Source organism: Vicia villosa, linkage group LG1 (genome assembly GCF_029867415.1).
Source record: "Vicia villosa cultivar HV-30 ecotype Madison, WI linkage group LG1, Vvil1.0, whole genome shotgun sequence".
Classification (NCBI taxonomy): Eukaryota; Viridiplantae; Streptophyta; class Magnoliopsida; order Fabales; family Fabaceae; genus Vicia; species Vicia villosa.
This window is the reverse complement of record NC_081180.1, coordinates 28,061,147-28,085,324: the sequence shown is the minus strand read 5'-3', so window position 1 is coordinate 28,085,324 and position 24,178 is coordinate 28,061,147. Positions and strand designations below refer to the sequence as shown.

General features: G+C 35.1%; 4 protein-coding genes across 4 annotated transcripts; 3 read left to right on the top strand and 1 right to left on the bottom strand.

Annotated features, from left to right (window-relative positions):
• Window positions 1-962: 962 nt before the first annotated feature.
• On the top strand, window positions 963-2,599 carry LOC131603535 (small ribosomal subunit protein uS8z/uS8w). Its single transcript, XM_058875879.1, has 4 exons — window positions 963-1,114; window positions 1,195-1,332; window positions 1,415-1,575; window positions 2,275-2,599. Exons 2-4 carry the CDS (start codon window positions 1,200-1,202, stop codon window positions 2,371-2,373), a joined length of 393 nt encoding a protein of 130 aa, XP_058731862.1. The 5' UTR covers window positions 963-1,114; window positions 1,195-1,199; the 3' UTR covers window positions 2,374-2,599.
• A 1,624-nt stretch (window positions 2,600-4,223) lies between these two features.
• On the top strand, window positions 4,224-8,665 carry LOC131632511 (mitogen-activated protein kinase 15-like). The gene is made up of 10 exons (XM_058903260.1): window positions 4,224-4,709; window positions 4,888-5,296; window positions 5,459-5,586; window positions 5,674-5,733; window positions 5,820-5,969; window positions 6,049-6,204; window positions 6,285-6,496; window positions 7,008-7,109; window positions 7,204-7,385; window positions 7,873-8,665. The coding sequence occupies exons 1-10, from the start codon at window positions 4,686-4,688 to the stop codon at window positions 8,139-8,141; spliced, it is 1,692 nt and encodes a 563-aa protein (XP_058759243.1). The 5' UTR covers window positions 4,224-4,685; the 3' UTR covers window positions 8,142-8,665.
• Window positions 8,666-8,848: 183 nt separating this feature from the next.
• On the top strand, window positions 8,849-12,318 carry LOC131632504 (uncharacterized). Its single transcript, XM_058903253.1, has 2 exons — window positions 8,849-11,605; window positions 11,761-12,318. The coding sequence occupies exons 1-2, from the start codon at window positions 9,638-9,640 to the stop codon at window positions 12,214-12,216; spliced, it is 2,424 nt and encodes an 807-aa protein (XP_058759236.1). The 5' UTR covers window positions 8,849-9,637; the 3' UTR covers window positions 12,217-12,318.
• Window positions 12,319-22,095: 9,777 nt separating this feature from the next.
• Window positions 22,096-23,700, bottom strand: LOC131600092 (SCF E3 ubiquitin ligase complex F-box protein grrA-like). Its single transcript, XM_058872345.1, has 5 exons — window positions 23,027-23,700; window positions 22,778-22,939; window positions 22,615-22,690; window positions 22,344-22,499; window positions 22,096-22,194 (listed from the first exon to the last, which is right to left on the bottom strand). The coding sequence occupies exons 1-5, from the start codon at window positions 23,197-23,199 to the stop codon at window positions 22,096-22,098; spliced, it is 666 nt and encodes a 221-aa protein (XP_058728328.1). The 5' UTR covers window positions 23,200-23,700.
• Between the last annotated feature and the right edge of the window lie 478 nt (window positions 23,701-24,178).

Genomic DNA, 24,178 nt, shown 5'->3' with positions numbered 1-24,178 from the left:
TTCGCCAGAGACCTTTAAGAAGGTTAATATGTCCATAAAGAAATTTCCAATTTTCAATCGAAAATTCCTATTCCACCCCATGGTCATAAGAAAGACCCTATGTAATTCTGTTTTTGCCCCTCTAAAAACCGGAAATATATTTCCGGTGCACACATTTTTTAACTTGCATTTACGTAAAACCGGAAATTCACTCCCAGTATAAAACTGAAAATATATTTCCGGTTCCTAAATCAATGGAATATATTAAAACAACTTTTCACAAGCACTAGAGTAGAGGCTTGTATTGAACTCTTCCCATATGAAAAAAAATTACTTTTTTTTATGATTTGAAGGTAGGAGAGAGAGAGAGAGAGAGAGAGAGAGAGAGAGAGAGAGAGAGAGAGAGAGAGAGAGAGAGAGAGAGAGAGAGAGAGAGAGAGAGAGAGAGAGAGAGAGAGAATTTTGATAATGTATATAATAAATGGAAAATGTAAAAAGCATCATGATTAAAGTAGTCTGTTTTAGTTGGTCTGCTGACTAGTTTAGCAATGACATGTTGTGATGATAATAGTCTTGTTTTCATCATCTGTTAGTTCAAGTGAAGAATCCAAATCATAGATCATAGGCATATATTATACACTATTATTTTCAACAATTACAAGATTGATACAATATCTTAGAGGGGAGTGCTTTAAAACGAAGCGAAGACAACTTAATTATACACTATTATTTTCGATTTTTTACCAGAAGTGTATTTTTGAAATAAATTTTAACGTAAAATGGGGTGAATCTCAAAAACGAATAAATTTTGTGTGTGGAGGTGCAAACTAGAAATATTATTATAGTTTTTAGAGATATTTTTGAAATTTTGCGAGGTGCGCTGAAAAAGCATATGGGTGGAATAAGAAATTCTCATTTCCAATTGTGTATGCTCAAATTTTCCAAGAAAGTAAGAGACAGGCCCATAACCGGCCCAATAAGAAAGCCCCATAATCGGAAAACACACTAAAACCCTAAATTTATAAGTTTCACCCTCACTTATAAACTCAGCCGCGATTTCTCATTTCAACTCTTTACGATTTCTGAGCCTGAATCGACGGCGACGGTGTTTCAGCCACCCTTCTCTTCTTCGTCGGTAAGATCGATCTTCTGAAAACTCTTCCATTTGAGAACTATTACCTCTAATTGATTGTAATCCAAACTTGTGAATCTCAGTAACCATGGTGAGAGTCAGTGTGTTGAACGATGCTCTAAAGAGTATGTACAATGCTGAGAAAAGAGGAAAGCGCCAAGTCATGATAAGGCCATCGTCTAAAGTTATCATCAAGTTCCTCATTGTTATGCAGAAGCACGGTATTTCTCAAAAATCATATTTTTTTAGTAGATTAAATATTTTAGGGTTTTGATTTGATTTTTTAGGGTTGGTTATTTGCAGGATATATTGGGGAGTTTGAGTATGTTGATGATCATAGATCTGGTAAGATTGTTGTTGAGTTGAATGGTAGGTTGAACAAATGTGGGGTTATTAGTCCTCGTTTTGATGTTGGTGTCAAGGAGATTGAAGGTTGGACTGCCAGACTTCTTCCATCTAGACAGGTAAAATGTAACCCTAATTTTACTTTTGCATAATCTTATGTATGGCTATGCTTGGGTGATCTATTTCTAATGCTTATGCTAGCCATCATTATGATATCCATCATTATGTCGGGATCAGATAATTAGTTCTAAACTCTTCGGTTTAAAAGGTGGCAAGTTTCTGCTGTATAGTTTCTAACTCTTATTCTGTTGCTTTTAGTCTGAAATTGTATTTGGTACTGTTTGGTCTTTTTGGAATCAAATATATCAAGTTGATCCTAAAAAACAGCTTTGGAGCACCAAATTTAGGCCTATGTGTCCGTTTAGTGCTATTCGGAACACTTATTGCTTTTAAAATTGTTGATTTTTTTATGTTGTTGTTTGGCTTTGAAAATCAACAATATATGACCGATGCTTGGCTTGTTCTTTCTTGAAATGGTTTATTTCGAATGATAAATGTCAATTTGATCCTTAAATTCTAAGTTTAACTTTAGAGCCTCTGGGTAAGTGGCACCCTTTAACAATTGTTGCTTGCGTATCAAGGTTGATGTTTTGTTTCTCGTGTTGAATTGTAGACTGTCTTTTCATTTGAACTCACACCGTGTTTTCAATTGAGCTCAGACTGTCTTTTTAATTGAGAACTCATATGTATGGTCTTTTATGTTGTGTATGGTTTGTTCTGTTATCCCTTAACTTTTGGTAATTCAAAAATATATGCAGTTTGGTTACATCGTTTTGACCACTTCTGCTGGCATCATGGATCACGAAGAGGCTAGGAGGAAGAATGTTGGTGGCAAGGTCCTTGGCTTCTTCTACTGAGTGTTTTTGTGATTTCAACCGGATGTAATGAAGGATCCTAGTTCAATAGTAATTGCAGGAGCTGTTTTTGTGATGTGGTTTATTTTATTTTGGGAAACCTAGTTGGTCAGTATAATTTATCTGATTTCTTCTATATATTTTTCATTGTACCTGAATGTACTGGCATACATGTTTTGATTGGCAAAGACATTTATTAAAAGTTTTGAGCATTAGAGTTGTTTGAATATATATATAGTTCAGTCGTCCTATATTGGTGTAGACTGTAGAGTATCAACTAGTTCTGAAATTAGCTTAAACAACTCTGAACTATTTCCCTTTTAAAATATCAGTGAAACTATACTTCTGTAAAAGATTTGATAGTTATCAAACATCTTTCATTGAATACTTGAAAATATCTTTTGATGAATAGGAGGATTTATTAGATGGTTTATAAGTTGACATAAATTTTCATGTATCATATGTTTAAGCTTTCATAAGAACAACTTGTGTTCCATTTTAAATGTTTACATACTAAAAGAACAAGTCAGAAGCTCTTATAAGAACAACTTTTGTTCCATTTTAAATGTTTACATACTAAAATAAAAGAACATGGAATTTTCAAGGGTTGTCTTTTGACACCATAACATTACCAATCAATAAGTTAAAGGGTCTTATATATTTGTCTGGTACTGTCCTAATGTAAATCGAGTTTTAATTCTTGAGGTGTTTGGTTTAACAAAAGTAAAATTGATTTTATCTTTAGAATTGATTTTACTTGAAGTTAAAATTTGGAGCTGCATACACTCGGAAAGATTTCATAACTGAAATCAGATCCTAGCTATGACTAGTTTACAAGTGTAGATTGTAGATTGATGGGGCTGAAAAGTCGACATTCCACTTCTTATTCCACTCTTTACCTATTTCCTGAATGACAAAAGTGATTGTAACCTCACGTGATACCTTGTCTGTTTGTCCAATTGAAATTGCGATTCTTTTCTACACAAACCTTACGATCACAGCTCAAATATGCTGGGATACAACATTTAGGACTTTTGTATTATTAGCACGTGGGATTCTTCCGAAGTATAAAGAACATTGAAATAATAATAAATCTCAACTATTCTTTATCACAACCATCTCATGATCCCTATTAAAAACACTTCACACAAAAATTATATAATTCTTTTTATCGAAACCTGAGACCTTGAGAGGAGCACACTCTCAGGACCCAAGCGTTTCACCGCTAGACCACACACACGTACCCTCAAGTATTTTATATTTATATTTATTTAGAATTAATAATTTTAATTATTTCCAACAAAATAATTTTATTTGATTAAGTTTCAATGTGCTACCTCTATATCAAATTATAATGTTTGTAAAGTTTTGGAAAAGGTCGAGATATTTTAACTATGATATAATCTTTCCTTTCCAAATCATGTAGTATTTTAGATATATGAAAATAAATAATGAGATAATTTACAAAGAATTTTGTTAATGGTATGAAATAAAATATTTAAAAAATTGAATAAAAGAAATAAAAATAAATAATAAAATGTAATAACAAGTTAACATTAATTTTAAAGTACCAATATTTTTAATTATTATATATATTATTTGTTCACTCCTTAATCTTTTCCCTTAAATATAATTTTTGTACTCCATGTTTAATTTTAGTTTATATAAATATATTAGTACTATATTCTTATAAATAGTTTGTTTATCATAATTAATACTTTTATAATAGGAATTCAATAAAGAAATATCTTTTCTCCTAAAATAATAGAAGTCTAATTATTTATCCATAAATAAATGAAACTTTTATTTAAGACCAAAATAAATAAAACTAAAAAATAAATGTATTTCTCACCGATTCTGAACCATATTCACCTTCCTTCAACTTGAAGTACATGCTCTATTACTCTCTACTCTTCAAGATCCAAAACTCTTCTTCTTCTCCACTCTCAGCTCTGAAATCTCAACTATTTCTTCTTCGTTTTTTTTTTTTTAATTATTATTTTTATTTTTAATTCTAATTTATCCACTCCCTTTTTTCTGCGTTAGTGATTATCGCCACACTAGATCCTTAAAGATTAGTTTTTCCCACTAATTCTTACCTTAATTTCTCCAACATCGTCTCTAACCTAGTACTTTTGTTACTTCCGCCTGTTTTTGTCTTTCTTTTACCTCGTTTCCTGTTTCTCTTTCCTCACATAGCACACTTCAACTTTTATTCCAACTTTAATTTTAAAGTTCTCTTTTTTTTCCTCCCCGTGATCTGGGAATTCTAGTAGAACTTCGTTGATCTGAATTTTCATTCTTAGTTTTCTAATATGCCTCCTGATCAGAGAAAAAAGGTAAAGTAAAGTTACTCAAATTTCATGTATAAAGTTTATCTTTAAATGTGTTTTTATTATATATCATTAACCATATGAACTTTTTTTAATTTTTATTTATTTTATCTTTAAATGCTTCTTTATGTTATGAAATCATGAATTTATATTAGCATATGTTTAATTTGTTGTGTTTATGCAGTCATCTATAGATGTAGATTTCTTTACTGAATATGGTGAAGGGAGTAGATACATGATAGAGGAAGTGATTGGTAAAGGAAGTTACGGAGTGGTTTGTTCCGCGTATGATACACATACTGGAGAGAAGGTTGCAATAAAGAAAATTACTGATATATTCGAACATGTTTCTGATGCTACTCGCATTCTTAGGGAGATTAAGCTTCTTAGATTGCTAAGGCATCCTGATATTGTGGATATTAAACATATTTTGTTACCGCCTTCTAGAAGGGAGTTTAAGGATATATATGTAGTTTTTGAACTTATGGAGTCGGATTTGCATCAAGTTATTAAAGCGAATGATGATTTGACGCCGGAGCATTATCAGTTTTTTCTTTATCAGCTTCTTCGGGGATTGAAGTATATACACACAGGTTGTGATCTGATCTGATCTTTGTGTTTAGCTGGTTTTTAGTTTTGGATTTTGTAATGTAGTGTTTTTTGGAGTTATGGTTTTATTATTTGAAGTTGAGAACTAATTGAGTTATTTGATCATTGCGGTTGATTTGATTTCAAATTTTCTTGTGGTTTTGTAGCTAATGTTTTTCATCGTGATCTAAAGCCGAAGAACATTTTAGCAAATGCTGACTGCAAACTGAAGATTTGCGATTTCGGTCTTGCTAGAGTAGCTTTCAATGATACACCCACTGCTATATTTTGGACAGTAAGTATCTTTTTCCGCTGAAATACTCATCTTGAGCGTAGCTGTCCTTCTCAGGTCATCATGCTTATGCCCTTTTGTTACTCGCAGGATTATATTGCGACAAGGTGGTATAGGGCTCCTGAGTTGTGTGGATCCTTTTTCTCCAAGGTTTAATATCTGCTATCACTTGTATCTTTATTATTATCATTGCCATTAGCGAGGTTTAGTCAATGTTGCAAACTTTTCATTTTCAGTATACACCAGCTATAGACATATGGAGCATTGGCTGCATTTTCGCCGAACTTTTAACTGGAAAGCCTCTTTTCCCCGGGAAGAATGTTGTCCATCAATTGGACCTCATGACCGACTTCCTTGGAACACCATCTCCTGAAGCCATTGCTAGGGTATGTTCGGTTGTCTATCCTTCTAGCAACGTTTTATTGTATATTACTCAATAGAATCTTGATGGTGGTATGTTAACAGATACGAAACGAAAAAGCTCGGAGATATTTGAGCAGCATGCGTAAGAAGAAGCCAGTTCCTTTGTATCAAAAGTTTCCTAATGCAGATCCCCTTGCTCTCCGTGTGTTAGAGAGAATGTTGGCATTTGATCCTAAGGATCGACCTACTGCTGAAGAGGTTGAATTTTTAAACATCTGCAGTTCACTTTCCACACATCATATTTGGTTTTAACATCAGTTATTATGTATTTTTGTTAGGCTCTAGCGGATCCATATTTTAAGGGCTTGGCTAAGTTTGAGAGAGAGCCTTGTGCTCAGCCAGTTAGCAAGATGGAATTTGAATTTGAGAGACGCAGGGTTACAAAGGAAGACGTGCGAGAGCTTATATACAGAGAGATTCTGGAGTACCATCCGAAGATGTTAAAGGAACATCTAGAAGGAGCAGAGCCAACTGGATTCATGTATCCAAGGTATTGATCTCCGAACCTGCACTCAAACTCCTGTTTCATTTTTTTGTGTATGCATGATTTAGAAAACTTGCTATAATCTGTAAATTTATGAACTGCATTGTTAGATATTTTTCCTGATATTGGTACTTAACAGTTACACTTGATAACTCTGGTCAATAGTTTGGTTAAGGGAGCATTTGATTGTTACTCATTAGTCATTCAAGATTTTTTGGCACTACAAATACGTTTTTTATCCATCCAAGATCCAACATTTGCTCTAGTTGTTCGTTTCTCGAGCCTCAAATATCGCAATCTCAAATAGTTCTTTAGTATTTACTGTTTGGATACTATTAAATACTTTTACCTAGACTAGTGAAAGTGCGTTTTACCTAGACTAGTGAAAGTGCGAGTTTACGTAAAATTTCATGCTTTCATGGGTGCTTGTACATTTGTAAACCTAATTTATATAGTATTTCAGTTCATCTTTTGATTATTTATTTTTCCTCTCATTTTTCTCTACTCGTACGGATAGTGCTGTGGACCACTTCAAAAAACAATTTGCATACCTCGAGGAGCATTATGGGAAAGGTGGTACTATAAGTCCACTCGACAGACAACATGCATCATTGCCCAGGTATCCTAATCTTTGTTTAAGTATCTTGTAAACACGCCTCTCTTCTTTTGCTATTGAACTGCCAGCTGTGCTGATTTGAGGCTGTGAAATGCAGGCAGCGTATGATGTATTCAGACGACTCTAGACAGAATATGGCTGAGGTTGCAGCAGATGATCTCTCCAAGTGCAGCATCAAAGAAGTTGAGAAGACCGCCGTTGATAGGACCAGTGGTGTTGCAATGAACAGGCTTCCTTTACAAGCTCCTCAAAGTATTCAAGATGTCATGACTAATAGAAGTATGTATTTTGCCACTCCTCCACCTCTCTTCTCTGCTCTCTTCCTTTCTGCTTCTCATATGTGCACAGCAGGAATTATCTTCAAAGAATATCGTTTTCACCGTCGAGTCTTGTTACATTTCGTTCACCATTCTTTGAAACAAATAAGATTATGTGCTATGGTAATTGTGATTGAATGATTTTTATCAATGAGGTGTGAGTTTAGTGGTAAGAGTTTGACTTTATAACCTCAAGGGACAAAATTCAAATCCACCGGAGATGGTTGTAAAATTGTCGTTAGTGTCACTTTATTTAATACGATTAATTTCACTTTTGGTCCCATTTTTTATCACGCTACTGAAAATAGTACTTTTTTTGTTTTTGAAATCAAGTTTTTTAGTCCCTTGAGAATCACATTTGCAACTTTGGTCCTAACACAGATTTTTAACCTCCAAAAATGATGTTTTTGATGTAATTCAATGCAATGTTTTTTCTGATGTGGTTTCAGATGTTGCCCCACGCCCCAGAAAAGATGCGGGTTCCGTATTGCATTACAATTGTGGTGTAGCAGGGGCTGACCAACGGAAGACGGTTAGAAATCCATCTGTTTCTTCTCAGTATGCTGCTTCAAGCCGTTCATATCCCAAAAGAAATCCAAGCTGTAAAAACGAGAGAGCAGAAGACGGGATTGAAGGTTCTAACGGGCTTCAGACGAAACCTCAATACATAGCACGAAAAGTTGCTGCTGCTCCAAGTGGAACTGGCAGTAACTGGTAGAGTTTGGATATGTTGAATTTTAGTCGCTGAATCTGAAATCTTCCCTTATGCCTATCAAATGGTATTTGGATTCTTGTTCCACAACAGACCCAGATCAATCATCGTCTGAATAGTACAAAAGATATCAGTTGCATAACTTATTTGCGAATTGCTATCAAACAACGGGACAGCCAAAAGGATCAAAATACTAATGAAGTCTCTAACTGATGTTTTTAATTTGATGTTGCAATTTGCATCGCCGATTTGAAGTTTGGAAGGTTTCAAAGTGTCTGATTATGATTGTCTTGCTCTCTAGTTAAAAAGGCATGAAGTGATGGCAGTGCAGCTATTGCTACAAAATAATGGTTTATTTATCGCAAGTATGCTCTCACTGAATCTCATGTGCTATATCTGTAGCCAGTTATTAGGAGTACTGTTCCCATCATTCTTGTATAATAAGTGAGCATTCAACATTTGACAAAATAGTAAAACTGCTATTTTGATGAAAATCTATGCAATATTATGTAGTTGCTGTGTTAACAATACATGTTCATACGTTCTATGCTCAGTTGACTTCACATTTAAGAACAAATTCTGAATGGCTGTATCATGTCAAACCAGCTGGCATTTGATCCATTATCCCAAATGATTGCTTTTAAATGATTACTAAAATAATGCAGTTTGTGCTTTGTATATAGAGTTTAATGATTTACAAGGGAATTGTGTTGAATGATCAAAAGGAATATCCACTTTTCTTTCTAGTGGGAAGCACGCACGAATAATGTACATAGCCAGAAACAGAATGATTAGAGACACCTAAGCTTCACAAATTGAAATGAGTCAAATGATTGATTAATATTGTACAGATAGAGGTTATAACACCTGTTTGTTAATATTAAATGACAACAAGAAACTACAATTTTTTTTTTCATTATATCAAGTCAACTGCTTTTGAGATTTAGATGCATTGTCAGATATGAAAAACTGGATAACCCTTATATTAATAAAATTTTCAACCGTACATCAGCTGGTCTAAATTTTGATCACAAGTCCCGTGGATTAGTTAAAAAATTCACGGACGTCTCTTTTTTCACATACACTCTGATCCACTAAAATATATAAAATATGACATAAAATTATTTGTATCCTGTTATTTTTTGTGCATCAAACTATATCAAATTAGTACAATCATTATAAAATATTTAAAATTCATGTTATTTTCTGTTAGCATTTTGTCTGAATTCCCACAACTTTCAATCTTTGACAATAGAAAGTCACCCCTTAAACAACCTGTTAGTAGTTGTGTTACAAAAGCATAACCAACCTATTAAAAAATTTTGCTGAAAGAAAAGCTGGACGTTACTCTTTCCCCAACATGCAGCAGAATATAAACATGACCCTCAAGCTTGCCATTCTCATCATCATTGTATACAAACATTCATATTCATCACACCTTGTCTTCAAATAAACATCAATCAATATCAACAAAGTTCAAACTAATTGGTCATTACTCAACCATGGATCACAGTCTTTCTATTGAAAGGGATGGAAGCATTCATCTACAAGTTAGCGAAACCGGCAGCACAGGCACAACCATGTTTGAGCCTTCTTTACTAAATAGTAGCATCGATAAATCAGAAAACGACACTGCTAATTCCGTGTCTCCAACAACCTCAACAAATATAGCACCAGAAAAGAAGTTAACCCTTTTCGCTCTTCAACTCGCAGTGTTTGAAAAAGCCGCAACTAATTTAGGAACTCTTGGTTTCATCTGGGCTACTGTTGTACTTCTCGGTGGTTTCGCTATCACTTTAGAAAAAACCGATTTTTGGTTCATCAGCATCATACTTGTGGTTGAAGGTACTAGAATTTTCAGCAGAAGCCATGAGCTTGAATGGCAGCATCAAGCTACATGGTCCATTACTGATGTTAGATTCGGAATCAAAAGTTTCAAGGAAATGATGTCAAGTTCAAAACACAAAACTGAGATAACATCGACATCAAGGACGCCAACTAGGACGTGGATTAGCTCGGACGTTCCTCTTCTACCGTATGCTAGATGGTTTTTTCTTTCAAGGCATTTCAGTAGAATTCTCTATTGGCTTCAACTTATATCTGCAGCAGCATGTGTTGTTCTCTCATCAATAAAGCTTGTTAGGCATAACTTTGGAGAGATTACAAAAGGAGACACAGATAAGAGGAACCGTAAATCCGCTCTCTATATCTTTTATTCCTTGGCTCTTGCAGAAGCTTTGTTGTTTCTGATGGAGAAAGCTTATTGGGAATGGAAAATCAGCTATTATAAACTGTTGGAAGAGGTTAATGATGAATGCGATTTAGGGCCGTCCGGAATGGTTTCCGTTAGACGATTCTTTTATGACGCGTATTCGAGATGTATCTATGGAAGCATATTTGATGGTTTGAAAATGGATATGGTTAGTTTTTCTATGGAACTCTTGACTTCTAGTTCACCTGATGAGCAACTCATTGGAGCCAGAATTCTTAAGCAGTTTTCGATCAGCGCACGATTCTCAGACGATACACTTCAAAAGATTGGAATGTCCATATTAGTTGTCGAGAGACTAGTTGAGATGTTGAATTGGACAGATCATAATGAGCAAGAAATTAGGCTTTCAGCTGCAGAGATTCTATCAAAACTAGCCAGTATGAAGCATAATTCTCTCCGTATAGCCGGGATACCAGGAGCTATGGAATCAATATCGTCTCTTCTACAGACTAACCGGAGTTTAGTTCCTGCGGCCGGTGAAATCGGTGAAAAGAATCCTAAATTTGATCATCTAAGTTACAATGTTTGGACATGTAACCACTTAGGACTTCTCATACTAAAAAAGCTTGCGCGGGACCACGACAACTGTGGAAAGATCGGAAATACAAGAGGCCTTCTTCCTAAGATCATAGATTTCACACATATTGAAGAAAATTTACTCAAAAGTGAAAATGTTACTCCACCACAGCTTCTAACTGTGAAGAGATCTCTTCAACTTTTGAAGATACTGGCTAGCACAATAGGCGGGGAGCATCTTCGGAGAGAGATATCGGAGATAGTTTTCACTATTACTAATATTCGAGATATTTTAAGACATGGAGAGAAACACACACATCTACAAAAACTGAGCATTGACATTTTAACCTTTCTAGCATTAGAAAGTGATGCAACCGAAAAAATCGGGGCTACAGGTGGAGTTCTTCGAGAATTGTTCAACATATTTTTTAAGCGCAGCATTACAGAAGAAAGGAAACATGACGTAACCGTTGCTGCAGGCGAGGCCTTAGCAATGCTGGCGTTAGAAAGTGAGAGTAACTGTCATCGAATTATGAAGATGAAATTGCTGATAAGACTTGTAGAAGCATTGAAAGATCCATTGCTTCGCGTCAATGCAGCTAGAATTCTAAGAAATTTATGCATCTATAGTGGATCAGATTGGTTCCATCAACTAAAGGAAGTAGCAGCTGCAACACCTATAGTAAGTATTTTCCTAACCAGCTTACACCCTCTTGTCACTACCGATTCCATTTTCCGGTTCATTGAATAACTTATGTATCTGATCTAGATAATGACCAGAGTAGTATGTAATAACACAATTTTAGATAATGTTTTTGACATTTTTCAACCATGCAGATACTTCAAGCAATTATGTTAGAAGGAAACAAGGTACAAGAAGTGATGGCTGGACTAGCAGCAAATGTTTTCAAATACATGAATTCTCATGAATCAAGAATTTTATTTCAAGATGCCAGAATCACTGAGGCTGAACTTGCAAACAAATTAATAGAGATTCTCAAGAACCACAAGTATCCAACATCAAAAGTCCCAAGGATAAGGAGATTCACAGTAGAGTTGGCAATTTGGATGATGAAAGACAAAGCAGAAAACATATATACATTCAAAGATCTAGGAATGGAGGAAGCATTGAAAGGTGTCTTAGAGACAACATCAGAGCTTGAGAACTTTAATGTTTTCTGTGGGAGTGTTGGACTGAATCGGCACAAACTCGCAACTCAGTCATTGTTTGAGACAGCGCTGGAATTGATGGAAGACATGCAAAATGTCAATAACTTAGATAAACTTAAGTAGATTCTCCATGAAACATGATAGCTGGATATGGAAAGCTGATTCAATTTCTACATGAATTCATAAGTTATTCACATTTTTTCTCTTCTTTGAATACATTACATCCTGCCACTAGTTTCAATTGGTTTTTATTTAGAAAATAAAAAAGAGATTAATTGCTATGCACGGTTTTGCACGATTGGTGTATCACAACTATTCATATGTGATATTTTAGAAGTGATTAAAGTAAAAGTCAAACACTAGCAAGAATTTAGTGACTATAATTAATTGACATTGTAAAATATCTTTATTTTTAAAGTCTTTATTCCGTTCGGGAACTTGAATTGTTGGTGCAAATCCTTGATGCGGCGGTGCAAGATACTCTGATGCGGTTACGCGGGGTAGACTTACTAGGTGAGCACTCCAACACCCAAGTCACCCAAGTCAGGTTGTGAGTAAAAGGAAATAAAATGAATTATGGATCGAATCATCCCTTTTTGTTGTTCGTCCGGTGATATTTATGCAATGGGTGAATATTGGCCCTTATTGTATTGGGCATACGGCCAACCTAGAATAGTTCCCCTCAGGGCTTGCTATATGTGGTGCATGGGAAGTCTTTCAAGGAGTTGGACCGAGTACGTCTAACCGTGATCCTGCGTTGAGAAGTGGAAAAAGTTTGAAGACAATTTCATTAAATGTTAATCTCAACGTTAAGACATTTCACATGTTTCTTCACACATGACTCCATGTCTACAGGTTAGGGTGTAGCAATTTTCTCTAGAGTGCTCGAATGCACTATAGTGTCATTACATTTTCGAGGTGTTATCTAGACTGTTTATTTTTTACCTCCCGTTTTCTTTTATTCTGCAATGTTCATTTGCTTCATCTGTTTCATTATAAAGGTTGCTTTGGTCTTTTAAACAATTTGTATTCCCTCTCATAACTAAACTTTGTATTCTTTGCAAACCCTTTCTTCTTCTTCTTCTTCTCCTTCTCCTCCTCCCATTTATTTACTGCTTATCTCATGCAATTTTGTTTCACCGCTTTATTCGCCTGCAATTTTGTTTTATCTCTTTGTTCACCTGCGATTTTGTTTCATCGCTTTGTTGACCTTTGTGTTGAGAAACTAGTGTGAGTTGTATGGAGAAACAAGTGTTAGTTCTAAGTCCCATATTGTTAGAAAAGTGGAGGTTGAGCACTTTATAAATGAGAAGACCTATACACCTATCACCTTAAGGTTTTGGGTGATTATGGGGTGTCTCATTTGTTTGGGTGAGTCTTTGACCTTTAGACGAGTGTTTGGCCCAATGTGAATGCTCCCCCTCGTGATAATCCAACAATGGTATCAAAGCCCGGTTCGAGGAGTGTTTGGCCCAATGTGAATGCTCCCCCTCGTGATAATCCAACAATGGTATCAAAGCCCGGTTCGAGTAAGTTACCGACTTCTTGTGTCGAAAGTCTTCCTGACCTGGTGGTCCGGCGGCGTGTTCCGTTGAAGTGCTCATGACGAGATAAAGGTGTCTCTCAACGGCGGTACAAGCATGTGGATAAAAGAGCTTCCGCTTGAGGGGAGCATAGTGGATGGACTCACACTTGAGAGGGAGATTGCTGATAAACTAGTGTGAGTTGTGTGGAAAAAAGTGTGAGTTCTAAATCCCACATTGCTTATAAAAGTGGAGGTTGAACACTTTATAAATAAGAGGACCCATACGCCCACCACCATAAGGTTTTGGGTGATTATGTGATGTCTCTCTCATTATTTTGGGTGAGCTTTTGGCGTTTAGGCGAGTGTTTGGCCCAATGTGAATGCTTCCCCCTAATGATGACCAAACACTCCGTGCCTCGTTAGTCCGTACTCACCCCATTGTTTGGAACTATTGTAATAATTGATGTCCTCGGCGAGGACTGTGCTCGGACAAAGGTCCTCTAGTCTTCCCTTAGATTTGAGGCTGGTTCGGGTTCGACGTATCTCGGGCTTCACCAAAAAATGCTATGGAGTGGCTATTTACCAAGAAGGAGGGCGGGAGTGTGTTAGTTATTGATTGGTGTGCCATAGTATCTTTTGCTTCCTTATTTCTTTTAATAAAATTCAATACAATTAAAACAAGTAACGTTATATTATTCATGTCAAAGTATTACATAGGAGTGTGAGTAATTACAATATTTGAAAAAACTATGAAATACTTAGTTGTAATATTGTTTGAGTTTTGCAGTGTTCTACGTCTTCGTAATGGATTCTCCAGTCAGAGTTTCTTGAGTGTATGCCTGAATTTCTGTTTTGGTCTTAATCCTTTACGGTCCCTCCTAGTTGGTTGCGAGTTTAAATATTCACGGTTGAACTTGCTTATTGTATTTAGCCCCTGTTTCTTGTTTCAAGAGGGCAGTGAGGATCCTCTTCTCTTCCACGAGATCTACCACTTCCATGTTTGCCTTGGTGTTATCTTCTTCATATAAGGTGTAATGTCGTCTTCCAGCTTAGCTTTTCTACTTCAACGAGGGTGACAACTTCACTTTTATATGTTTACTAGAAGGGAGTTTCCGTGGGGTGCAGTTACCGTGCATAGATAAAAATCTATGCACCGTGCATAGATTATTATGGACCCTTGGATCATTGGATAGATTTCTAGACATCAATTGTTATTACTCAATACTCAATACTCACCACTCAATACTCAATATGGATTAAAAACATGATCCAATGACTTATGTAGGCTTATGCACGGTGCATAACGAAAATCCTTATGCATATTAGCCAAAGCCGTTTCTGTGGTAGTCTAATATGGCGTAAGCCCATAGTACACGTGGGAGCCCATATGGCTTATGAACCCAACTCAAAAAATTAGGTAAGTATAGAGCTGTCAAAATGGGCTCAAAAAATTGGGTAAGTTAAGTATACCCTTAGTGTAAATTGTCTTGAAAATATCAAACAAATGAATTATTTAATAGATAATTAAATGTGTAAAAGTTAAATAGAGTTATGTGATTGGCTGAAGGTACACTACCCATCTTTTGGTGATGGGTAGAGAAGTTGTCACCTTTAAATTATATGTTTCATTCCTGTACTTGTTGATAGAATAATTAAAGTAGCCAAAAAGGTATAGTCTTGCACTACTTGTCACTTTTAGTTCCCAATGCAATCTTATTTTTACTCTTTTTATTGTATCATCTAATTAATACTCTTAATTTATTACTTTCTCACTTAACATTAATGCTGATTCAAATACAATAATAGTTGATAAGGATAATTTAGTAAAATTATTATTCTCTCTCTCTCTCTCTCTCTCTTATATTTATTACATTTTCTTAATCTGTGTGATAGTGTAAACTATGACACTTATTCTGGGATGGAGGCAGTAGTAAATAGTCATCATTTAACCAAGTTAATTAACCCATAATATCATCATACATTTTTTCTATTTGCTATTTCCAGCTACATGAATTAGTGATTGCTTAAGTCTGTCCACTAAGGGTTTGTGGAGGTTTGGCACCGCCTTCCTGCAAATGGATGGTACGTCTAACCAAACAAAAAACCTTTTTATTTCTTCTAATTATTCCTAGTATCGGTTATTTCAGCTTTGACCTTAAGTCAGCCACAAAAATAACAAAATGAAGCCGAGGTTGAAAGAAAAAACCATTTGGGGATGAAATTGGTTACACATTTCCCCCAAACTCACACAACTAAGTTTTGAGAGGGCTCTATCGATCTCAAAAATAGAGGAAGAAGAGGAGGAGGGGGGGGGGGGGGGGGGGGGGGGGTGGGGGGGGGGGGGGGGGGGGGGGGGGGGGAAGTTAATTATTTATAGCCCTTTCCAGACCTTATATTATTTCCTTCGTTTGAGTTCTCTTTTTGGTAAGAAAGGCGGTACGTTTTTTAATGGTGTGCAATTCATTTTGCTAATAAGTTAAAAAGAAATAAATTGAATGGTGATATTTTATAGATTAAAATTTTAAAGTACATGATAATATATATATATATATATATATATATATATATATATATATATATATATATATATATATATATATATATATATATATATATATATATATATATATATATTTTAAGATAGAATAAGGAAAATAAACATTTCATGATGATTTTGTGATATATTTCGTATCTATTTGTATATTTTGTAACTATGAGAGTTGTCCGATTTTTTCTCATTTTTGCGCAGCAATTCTTAACTTTTTATTTTTTTGGAAGTTATGAATGTTCTATGTTCTTAGGATGACTTTAAAATACAGAAAAAAATGGATAAAAGTATAGAACACAAAACAATTATACCAGTTCCCCTTATGAACCAAAGGTACGTCTATTCCCTTCACACCTTGAAGAATTTTCCACTATATATTTATATCCTTCTACAAGTCTCACACCAAAACTTCTTTATAAATTCTAAAACATACACAAACACTAAACCTATGGTGGATTTTGTATCAATCTGATTCAAATAACTTTTTTCGCAAACACCAAACACTATCGTGGACTTTGAATCAATCCAATTCATAGGACCTTTCTACAAATACCAAAAACTATGGTGGAATTTGAATCAACCCAATTCAAAGGACATTTTTCGACAACTTATCACCGCAAACTTGATGATTAAGTCACTATACACTTAGGATGATTTGAGATACAACTGTTCTTGAAATGATTTTCAAGATGAATAATTTGCTCTTCTCTTTCTCTTGATCACAATTCAAACTTATATATACTTAAGTGCTCAGAATGTTTGAATAAAACTCTTTTGAATGATATGAAAGTTATGCACAAAGTTTCATTGTTAAATTTGTATGGACACTTAAAAAACTTGTTTGAATTGATTAAAAATGATATGTGAAAGTGGTTATGTTTATATCAAATATATGATTACTAAATATTATAAAACATATTTACTAAATATTTTGTGATCGCTTCTAATAAAATTGTTTTAAAAAAACTTGGTTTATATGAGAAAAAAATAATGTGTTATTATACATGATGTTATGGTTTGTGTTGATGACTATACACTTGTCTGCTTGCCTGAGTGGTTGTTTGTTTGCCTAAATGGTGTTTTTTAAAGTGGTAGAATGGTATATTAAAATTTATGATTTTAGTGATGTGCATGATGAGGTATTATTATTTGGATTGTATGATTGCCTTCGTGGCGGGATTTGCCTTTGTGGCGTGCTTTCATTTTATCATCATCATGACATGACATGCAAAAAATGATGAATCTGACAATGATGATGATGATGAGTTTGATCCTGAAACACTTAAATTTCAACTGGCCCTATAGAAATCCAAGTAAAATAAATTAAGGCGAAAAGCAAAGGCTAGATCCAGTTACACCACCTAATCCCAATCTGGTACCTATAAGCATTCCTCATGAAATGCATTTATAGGAATTCAAGGGGTTTGTCCAATTCCCCCACCAAATTGATCCTCAAAAACTTAATTATGCCCCAAAAACTTGATCTGTGTTTTCTTGAAGAGCCTTGGATGGATCTAGGTGACTTTCCTCCTAATTTCTTTGATTCTCCCAATCTCAAAATCTTTGCCACAAATACTAGACCCCTTAACTTACCTAATCTTTGGTGTTTCTGTTCTAAAAACCTTAGTCCTCAAATTCTAACCATCACTGATCAGATGGTAGCATTCTCAATCAAGCAAGATATTCCAAATCTCTGCATTCCTGCCATATATGCATATACCTGTCATATTAATAGAAGATCTCTTTGGACTAACCTTTCTAACCTTCGAATTAACCACTCATCTCGTTGGTGCATCCTTGGAGATTTCAATTCCATCCTTGGTGCGCATGAGCATAGTGGTAGAGCCCTCCCCTCTAGAGCCTCATAGTGGAACTTCAGGATTGGGTAAACAATAATAACCTTGTGGATATGCAAACTAAAGGGTCCTTTTTTACCTGGTCCAATGGTAGTACAAGAAATGCTCTTGTTGAAAAAATATTGGATATGGTTTTTTTCAATCAAGCTTGGATCAGTGTTTATGCTTCCTCCAATATCACTACTCTTCACAAAATAAGGTCAGATCACTTTGCTATTGCTATGGAAGCCTCTTTCAGTATGTCCAGGCTCAATTCCAACTTTAGGTTCCTGAGTATGTGGTCTCGCCTTGACTAGTGTAAAAGCTTCATTGCCGATATCTGGACTCAACCTGTTGTTGGTTGTCCCATGTTCATCTTGTCTCAAAAAATTCAAACTCTTAAAAAGCATCTAAAAGTTTAGAACAAGGATGTTTTTTGGGACCTTCACCAACTATTACACATATCAACTGCCAATCTTGTCAATATTCAAGATGACGTTAGTGCTCATGGTATGGCTGATATGCTTAAGGATCAGGATTATAAAGCTCAACATGGACTTGAGCTTGCTTTGGCTAAGGAAAAGGTTTTCTGGAAGGAGAAGCTAGAACCAGGTGGCATAAGAAGAGAGTCAAAAATACCTCTTACTTTCATAAGGTGTCCAAAATAAAGATCTCTAGAGACAAAATCACTAATTTGAAAGATGGCAACATCATTATCACTGACCCTTCATAGGTGGTCACTGAGATAATGTATAATATTCTTATCAGCATCCCTTATAAAGAGGAAACCACATTTTCTATTTTTGGGCTCAAGAAGGATAGTACCTCTGGGCCTGGTGGTTTTAGGGGAGTTTTCTTTCAAACCTTTTGGAACATTATTCAAGATGATGTTTTCAATGCTACCCGAGAGTTCTTCAAGTCTGGCTGGATGATCCCAAACTACAATTCTAACACCATATATAATCCTCATTCCAAAATATAGTGAAGCTAATTCCATGGAGAAATTTAGGCCTATAGCTCTTGCTTATTTCAAGTTCAAGCTGATTTCCAAAATTATTGTAGACATGTTAGCCAAAGTTATGCCTTTCTTGGTGTAAAGAGCAAAAAGGGTTCACACACGGGAGGAACATCAAAGACTGCTTAAGTTTAGCCTCAGAGGTGGAAAATATCCTTGACAAAAAATTTCATGCAGGTAGCTTAGCTCTCAAGATTAACATAACTTAATCCTTTGATACCATCAATTGGACTTTCCTTATAGAAGTGATAACACCTTCTACCATTAGATCTCTTGTATTCTAGAGTCTTCCAGAATCTTTGTCTCTCTCAATGGTTTCACTCATGGTTTCTTCCCTTGCAAGATAGGTCTCAGGCAAGGGGACTCACCACCCTCCCCTCTTTTGTCTTGCTGGAGATGTGTTGAGTAGGCATTTGTCCAGTCTTTCCAGTGGGGATGAGATTATTCCTATGAAGGCCACCGAAAATCTTTGCATCCCCAAACATATCCTTTATACAAATGACATTCTTTTTTTGTAAAGGTAAGATCTCTAACATTATAACTCTTCACAAGCTTTTTCACAATTACTCTGTTGCCTCCGGTACAATCATTATTATTGATAAATCTACTATATTATTTGGCTCAATGTCTTCTTATAGGGAACATTATTTTCTAACTCTCACAGGTTTCATGAGAGGTAATCTCCCTTTCATTTATTTAGGGGTTCCTATTTTTAAGGGAAGAGTGAAAAGAATTCACCTTCAAGCTTTGGATGACAAAATTATGGCTAAGCTTGCTACTTGGAAAGGGTAAAGCCTTTCTTATACTTATAAAATCACCCTTGTTAGATCTATGATTCATAGCACGTTATATCACTCGATATTTATCTATTCATGGCCTATCTCCCTCCTTAAGTCTATAAAGAAATCTTGCAGAAGCTTTATTTGAAGAGGCAATGTCAGTTCTAGGAATTTAGTAACCGTGGCATGGAAGAAAATTTTTTAACCTAAGAATCATGGTGGTTTAGGTTTAAGGTCCCTATTAACTCTAAATAATGATTCCAATTTAAAGTTTTCTTGGGATATGTAAATTAGTGATGAAACATGGGCTTTGATCTTGAGAGCTTGAGTTATGAGGAATCAAAGCATATTAATTATCATATATTCTTTTCCATCTAGACTAGAATAAATTCCGAGTTTCCTACTCTAACTTCCAATATGGCTTGACAGTTAGGTAATGGTAAACATATTTGATTTAAGAGTGATAAATGGTGTGGTGATGATCCAACAATTCTTTTCTAATCAATAATGGTATTGACCCTCATATGTTGGCCTTTGAGTTGTTGAACCAGGGGGCTTAGGCCCTTCCCTCTTGGTGGCACAATTTGTTTCCTTTTTGTGTGTGCAGGATTTAGTATCTTCCTTTTCTAATATGGATGCTCTTGCCAAACAATATTGGTCTTCTACAACTGGTGGCAACCTCTCCTTAAAAGAGGCCTATTTATTCAAATCATCTCCCTCTATTTTTGTTGATTGGGCTAGATCCCTCTGGAACGAGGATACCCCTCCCGCCAAATATTTTCTTGTTTGGAGACTTATGCATGTCAAGACTCCCACCAACAATCTTCTTCAAATGAGATATTGCAATTTGGCCTCTATGTGCAACATGTACATGGCTTCTCTGGAATAAACTAATCATTTTCTATTTGGTTGCACTTATGTAATTCAAATATGGAGATGGCTTGGTAGATGTTTGTAGGTCTCTAGTCCTATTTTTTCTATGGATGATGCTTGGTCCCTTTGCAAGAAAAACAAGTCCCCTCAAGGATCTCTTGTCATCAAGGTTGCGGTTGTGTTTGTGATATCAACCATCTGGCAGGTTCGGAATAACTTAAGATTCCATAATAGGAATATTCCTTTCCATACAACCATTTCCATCATTCTAGCTCAAATTAGAATTACAGGAAATCACTCCTCTCTATGCTCTTCTAACTCCATATCTGAATTCAACATTTTGAAGACCTCATAGTGGACATTCATCCTACTAGAGCTCCGGTAGTAAAATAATCATTTGGCATTCTCATATCTTCAATTGGGTCAAGTGTAACTGTGATGGTTCAATGGATTCTCACACTAGTGGAAGTTGTGACATCTTTAGAGATAATAAAGGTAACTTCATTTTAGGATTTGCTGAGCCCATTTTGTTTACCAACCCCTTACATGTGGACTTCTCTACAATTTTATAGCTATAGAAAATGCTAGGGGAAAGAGCATGGCTTAAGCTTTGGATCGAGACAAATTTTCTCATTGTCGTCCAAGCTTTTTCAAACGATGTTTTGGTGCTTGGAGGCTTAAAAATAGGTGGAATCATTGTAAAGAAATTTTGGAGAATATGTCTTTTCTCATTACTCATATTTTTAGAGAGAAAAACTCTTGTCTAGAGTTTTTTGTCAATGTTGGCTGCATTTCCCGATCTCTAACTTTTGACTTTGTAAAAAATGGATTGAAATTGAGTTTTTCAAGTTTATTTTCTTTTGAGAGAGTCTTGGTATAATCACCCTTTTTTTTTGTACTCCACCTTTTCCCTTCTAATAAATTTACCCCTATTAAAAAAAAATTACTATAAACAATTTTAAAAATCGCTTTATATTTAAATTTTTTTTAAAAAAAAAACCTTAAAAATATACTAAAATAAGTCATGACATCCTAAACCAACCAACTCTATCCGTCATAAAAAAAAAAAATCTAAACCAATTTCAAGATAAATAAAACTTGGAAAAAAATTCAAAATATAATTTTGCAGTTTTCTTATTCAATACAAAACTGCATAATTTCTTTTTTATTTCCTATATTATTATTCATTTGTGAAAAAAAAATTTAAATGACCAAAAAAATGAAACATTTTCACAAAACAAACATATTCCACAACTCTAGTTCAATTTAGTGATTAAAATGTTCCAAATAGGACTTTGTTTTCTTTCTTGAAGAACAAGCAACAGTAAACACACATATTCCACAACTCTAGTTTAATTCTGTAACTAAAATGTTCTAAATAAAACTTTGTTTTCTTTCTTGAAGAACAAGCAACTCTATTATACATCTCAATTCATGAAAAATATCTTGCTCCAAATAGGAGTCGACTTCAACCCAATAATCCGAATCTGTGAGTTTGAGCGTCCCCTGAGAAAAACATCTGTCAACTGAAAAAAAAAAAGTATATAGCATTCAAAATCCCGTCCAACAAATCAGCTAATTTCTTTGTATAAAGACTTGACGAAATCATGTTTATATATCTATTCATGACGAGATGAAATTGATCGCCGGAAACACCTTTGTTAGAGTTATTTACCTGCGAACATCCAACAAGTTTAAGCGTCCTCAGCGACAAGCATCTATCGATGATCAAAGCTAAATCACGGTTTGTAAGCTTTCGACAGTATGATAGATCCAATGTATGCAGATTTTTGCCATTCCTTGCAAGGGATAATGCTGTCAAATGACCAACCTGGAATAAACCAAAATTGAATTTTGTTTAGGCTAAATTGCAACAAGATTAATTCAATCATATGCACAAAGAATACAAATGAGAGATATTAGGCTAGAAATATGTACAACATTACCTTGTAAATGCTATTAAGTGAAAGTTCTTTCAAGGTTTTTCCACCTGTCTCCAAAAAAGCAGCAATTGCCTCATCACTGTAGTGAAGAAAAAGTTTGAAATTAGTATGAAGCTCAAGATTAATTACATGCAGTAAACACTCCGAAAAATCATCCAAAACTCACCTGAATGGATTGCGGTAGAGCTTCAAAGTACTCAATTGTCGAAATCTATTCTTAAAATATCCTAGAGACGAATCTGTCAATTTGCACAAATTCGAAATATCTAACACATTCAACCTACGAGCAAAATCAGCAATGAATCTCATCGATACATTGGTCAAATTTCTGCACAACAACAAATTTAAACCAGTAAGCTTAACTGAGAAGTAACTCTTATCAATACACAAAAGACTAATGAATCACAGTACTCACACACAATCCTTTAAAACAAGGCCCTTAAGATTGCGACCGCATGCCATTACATAATCCTTGATAAACTCATCAGAAAGACCTCGAATACCAGCCAGTGACAACACTTCTAACTTTTTCAATCGCTTCAATGCTTGCAAAATCCCTTTAGTATTAACTAGATTGAAACCATCCATGAACAACTCTTTCAGAGTTGATCCAAATGAATCAGCCAAAACGTCAAGACCAGTAGCGGTCAAACGGACACATTTGGTTAGGTTTATATACCTAAGTGCTGCCACAGAAGAAAGAAGTAACTCCAATCCTTCGTTGTTAAGATCGTATGCACCAGCGATGGATAGAGTCGTTAGTTTAGACAAGGAGTTTCCTGGTTTTGCCAAAGTATCATATACTGTTTCATCGGTTATAATAGAACCACACTTGTCAAGTTGCAGCACCTATTCAACAAAATAAGAATAGTAAAGAAACATGTACTGAAGTTGAAATTATAGCAAAATTACAAGAATGAAACATGTTACCACTAATTCAGAAGTGACCAAAGTTCGAAAATATTTGAGAAATTCTACTTTTGTCAACCAGGAACAATCTCTCAGATGAATGTGAGTAGGAAAACCACCAAGAAGTAGTTCAAGAAAGCGACCATTCGTTTCTCCCGAATAACACAGCAACTTGCTAAGCCTTTGTTTCTGCTTATTACCAACACCGGCAAGTAAAGCAGCTGGATAAGAATGCTTGTCAAGAACTTTAAGAGTCAGTTCTTGCAACGACGGAACACGAGACATTGTACTGATAGGTTTGTAGAGTTTGGTATGATTGTCAGGGTCTGAGAAATTGTACAAGTTTATAGCTTCTTGATGCAGAAGACGCTGGTAATAATGATGAGTATAGTCTGGGATTTCTTTTCTGCGAAGAAAGCGTTCAAGGTATGTTATATGATCTCTTGGATTTTCATTGGCAATGATGATAGAAATTCCATCTTTCGTATAACCATGATTCTTGAGTTTTGGTAGGTTAGAAGCTGCATCATAGTAATCTGAAGGAGTAACAGAAGAAGAAAAAGAAGAAGAAGAGAAGAAATTTCTTGGTTCCATTTTACACATCACTTTGAAATACAACTTTAGATTCTAATACTGCTACACATACTGAAACACTATG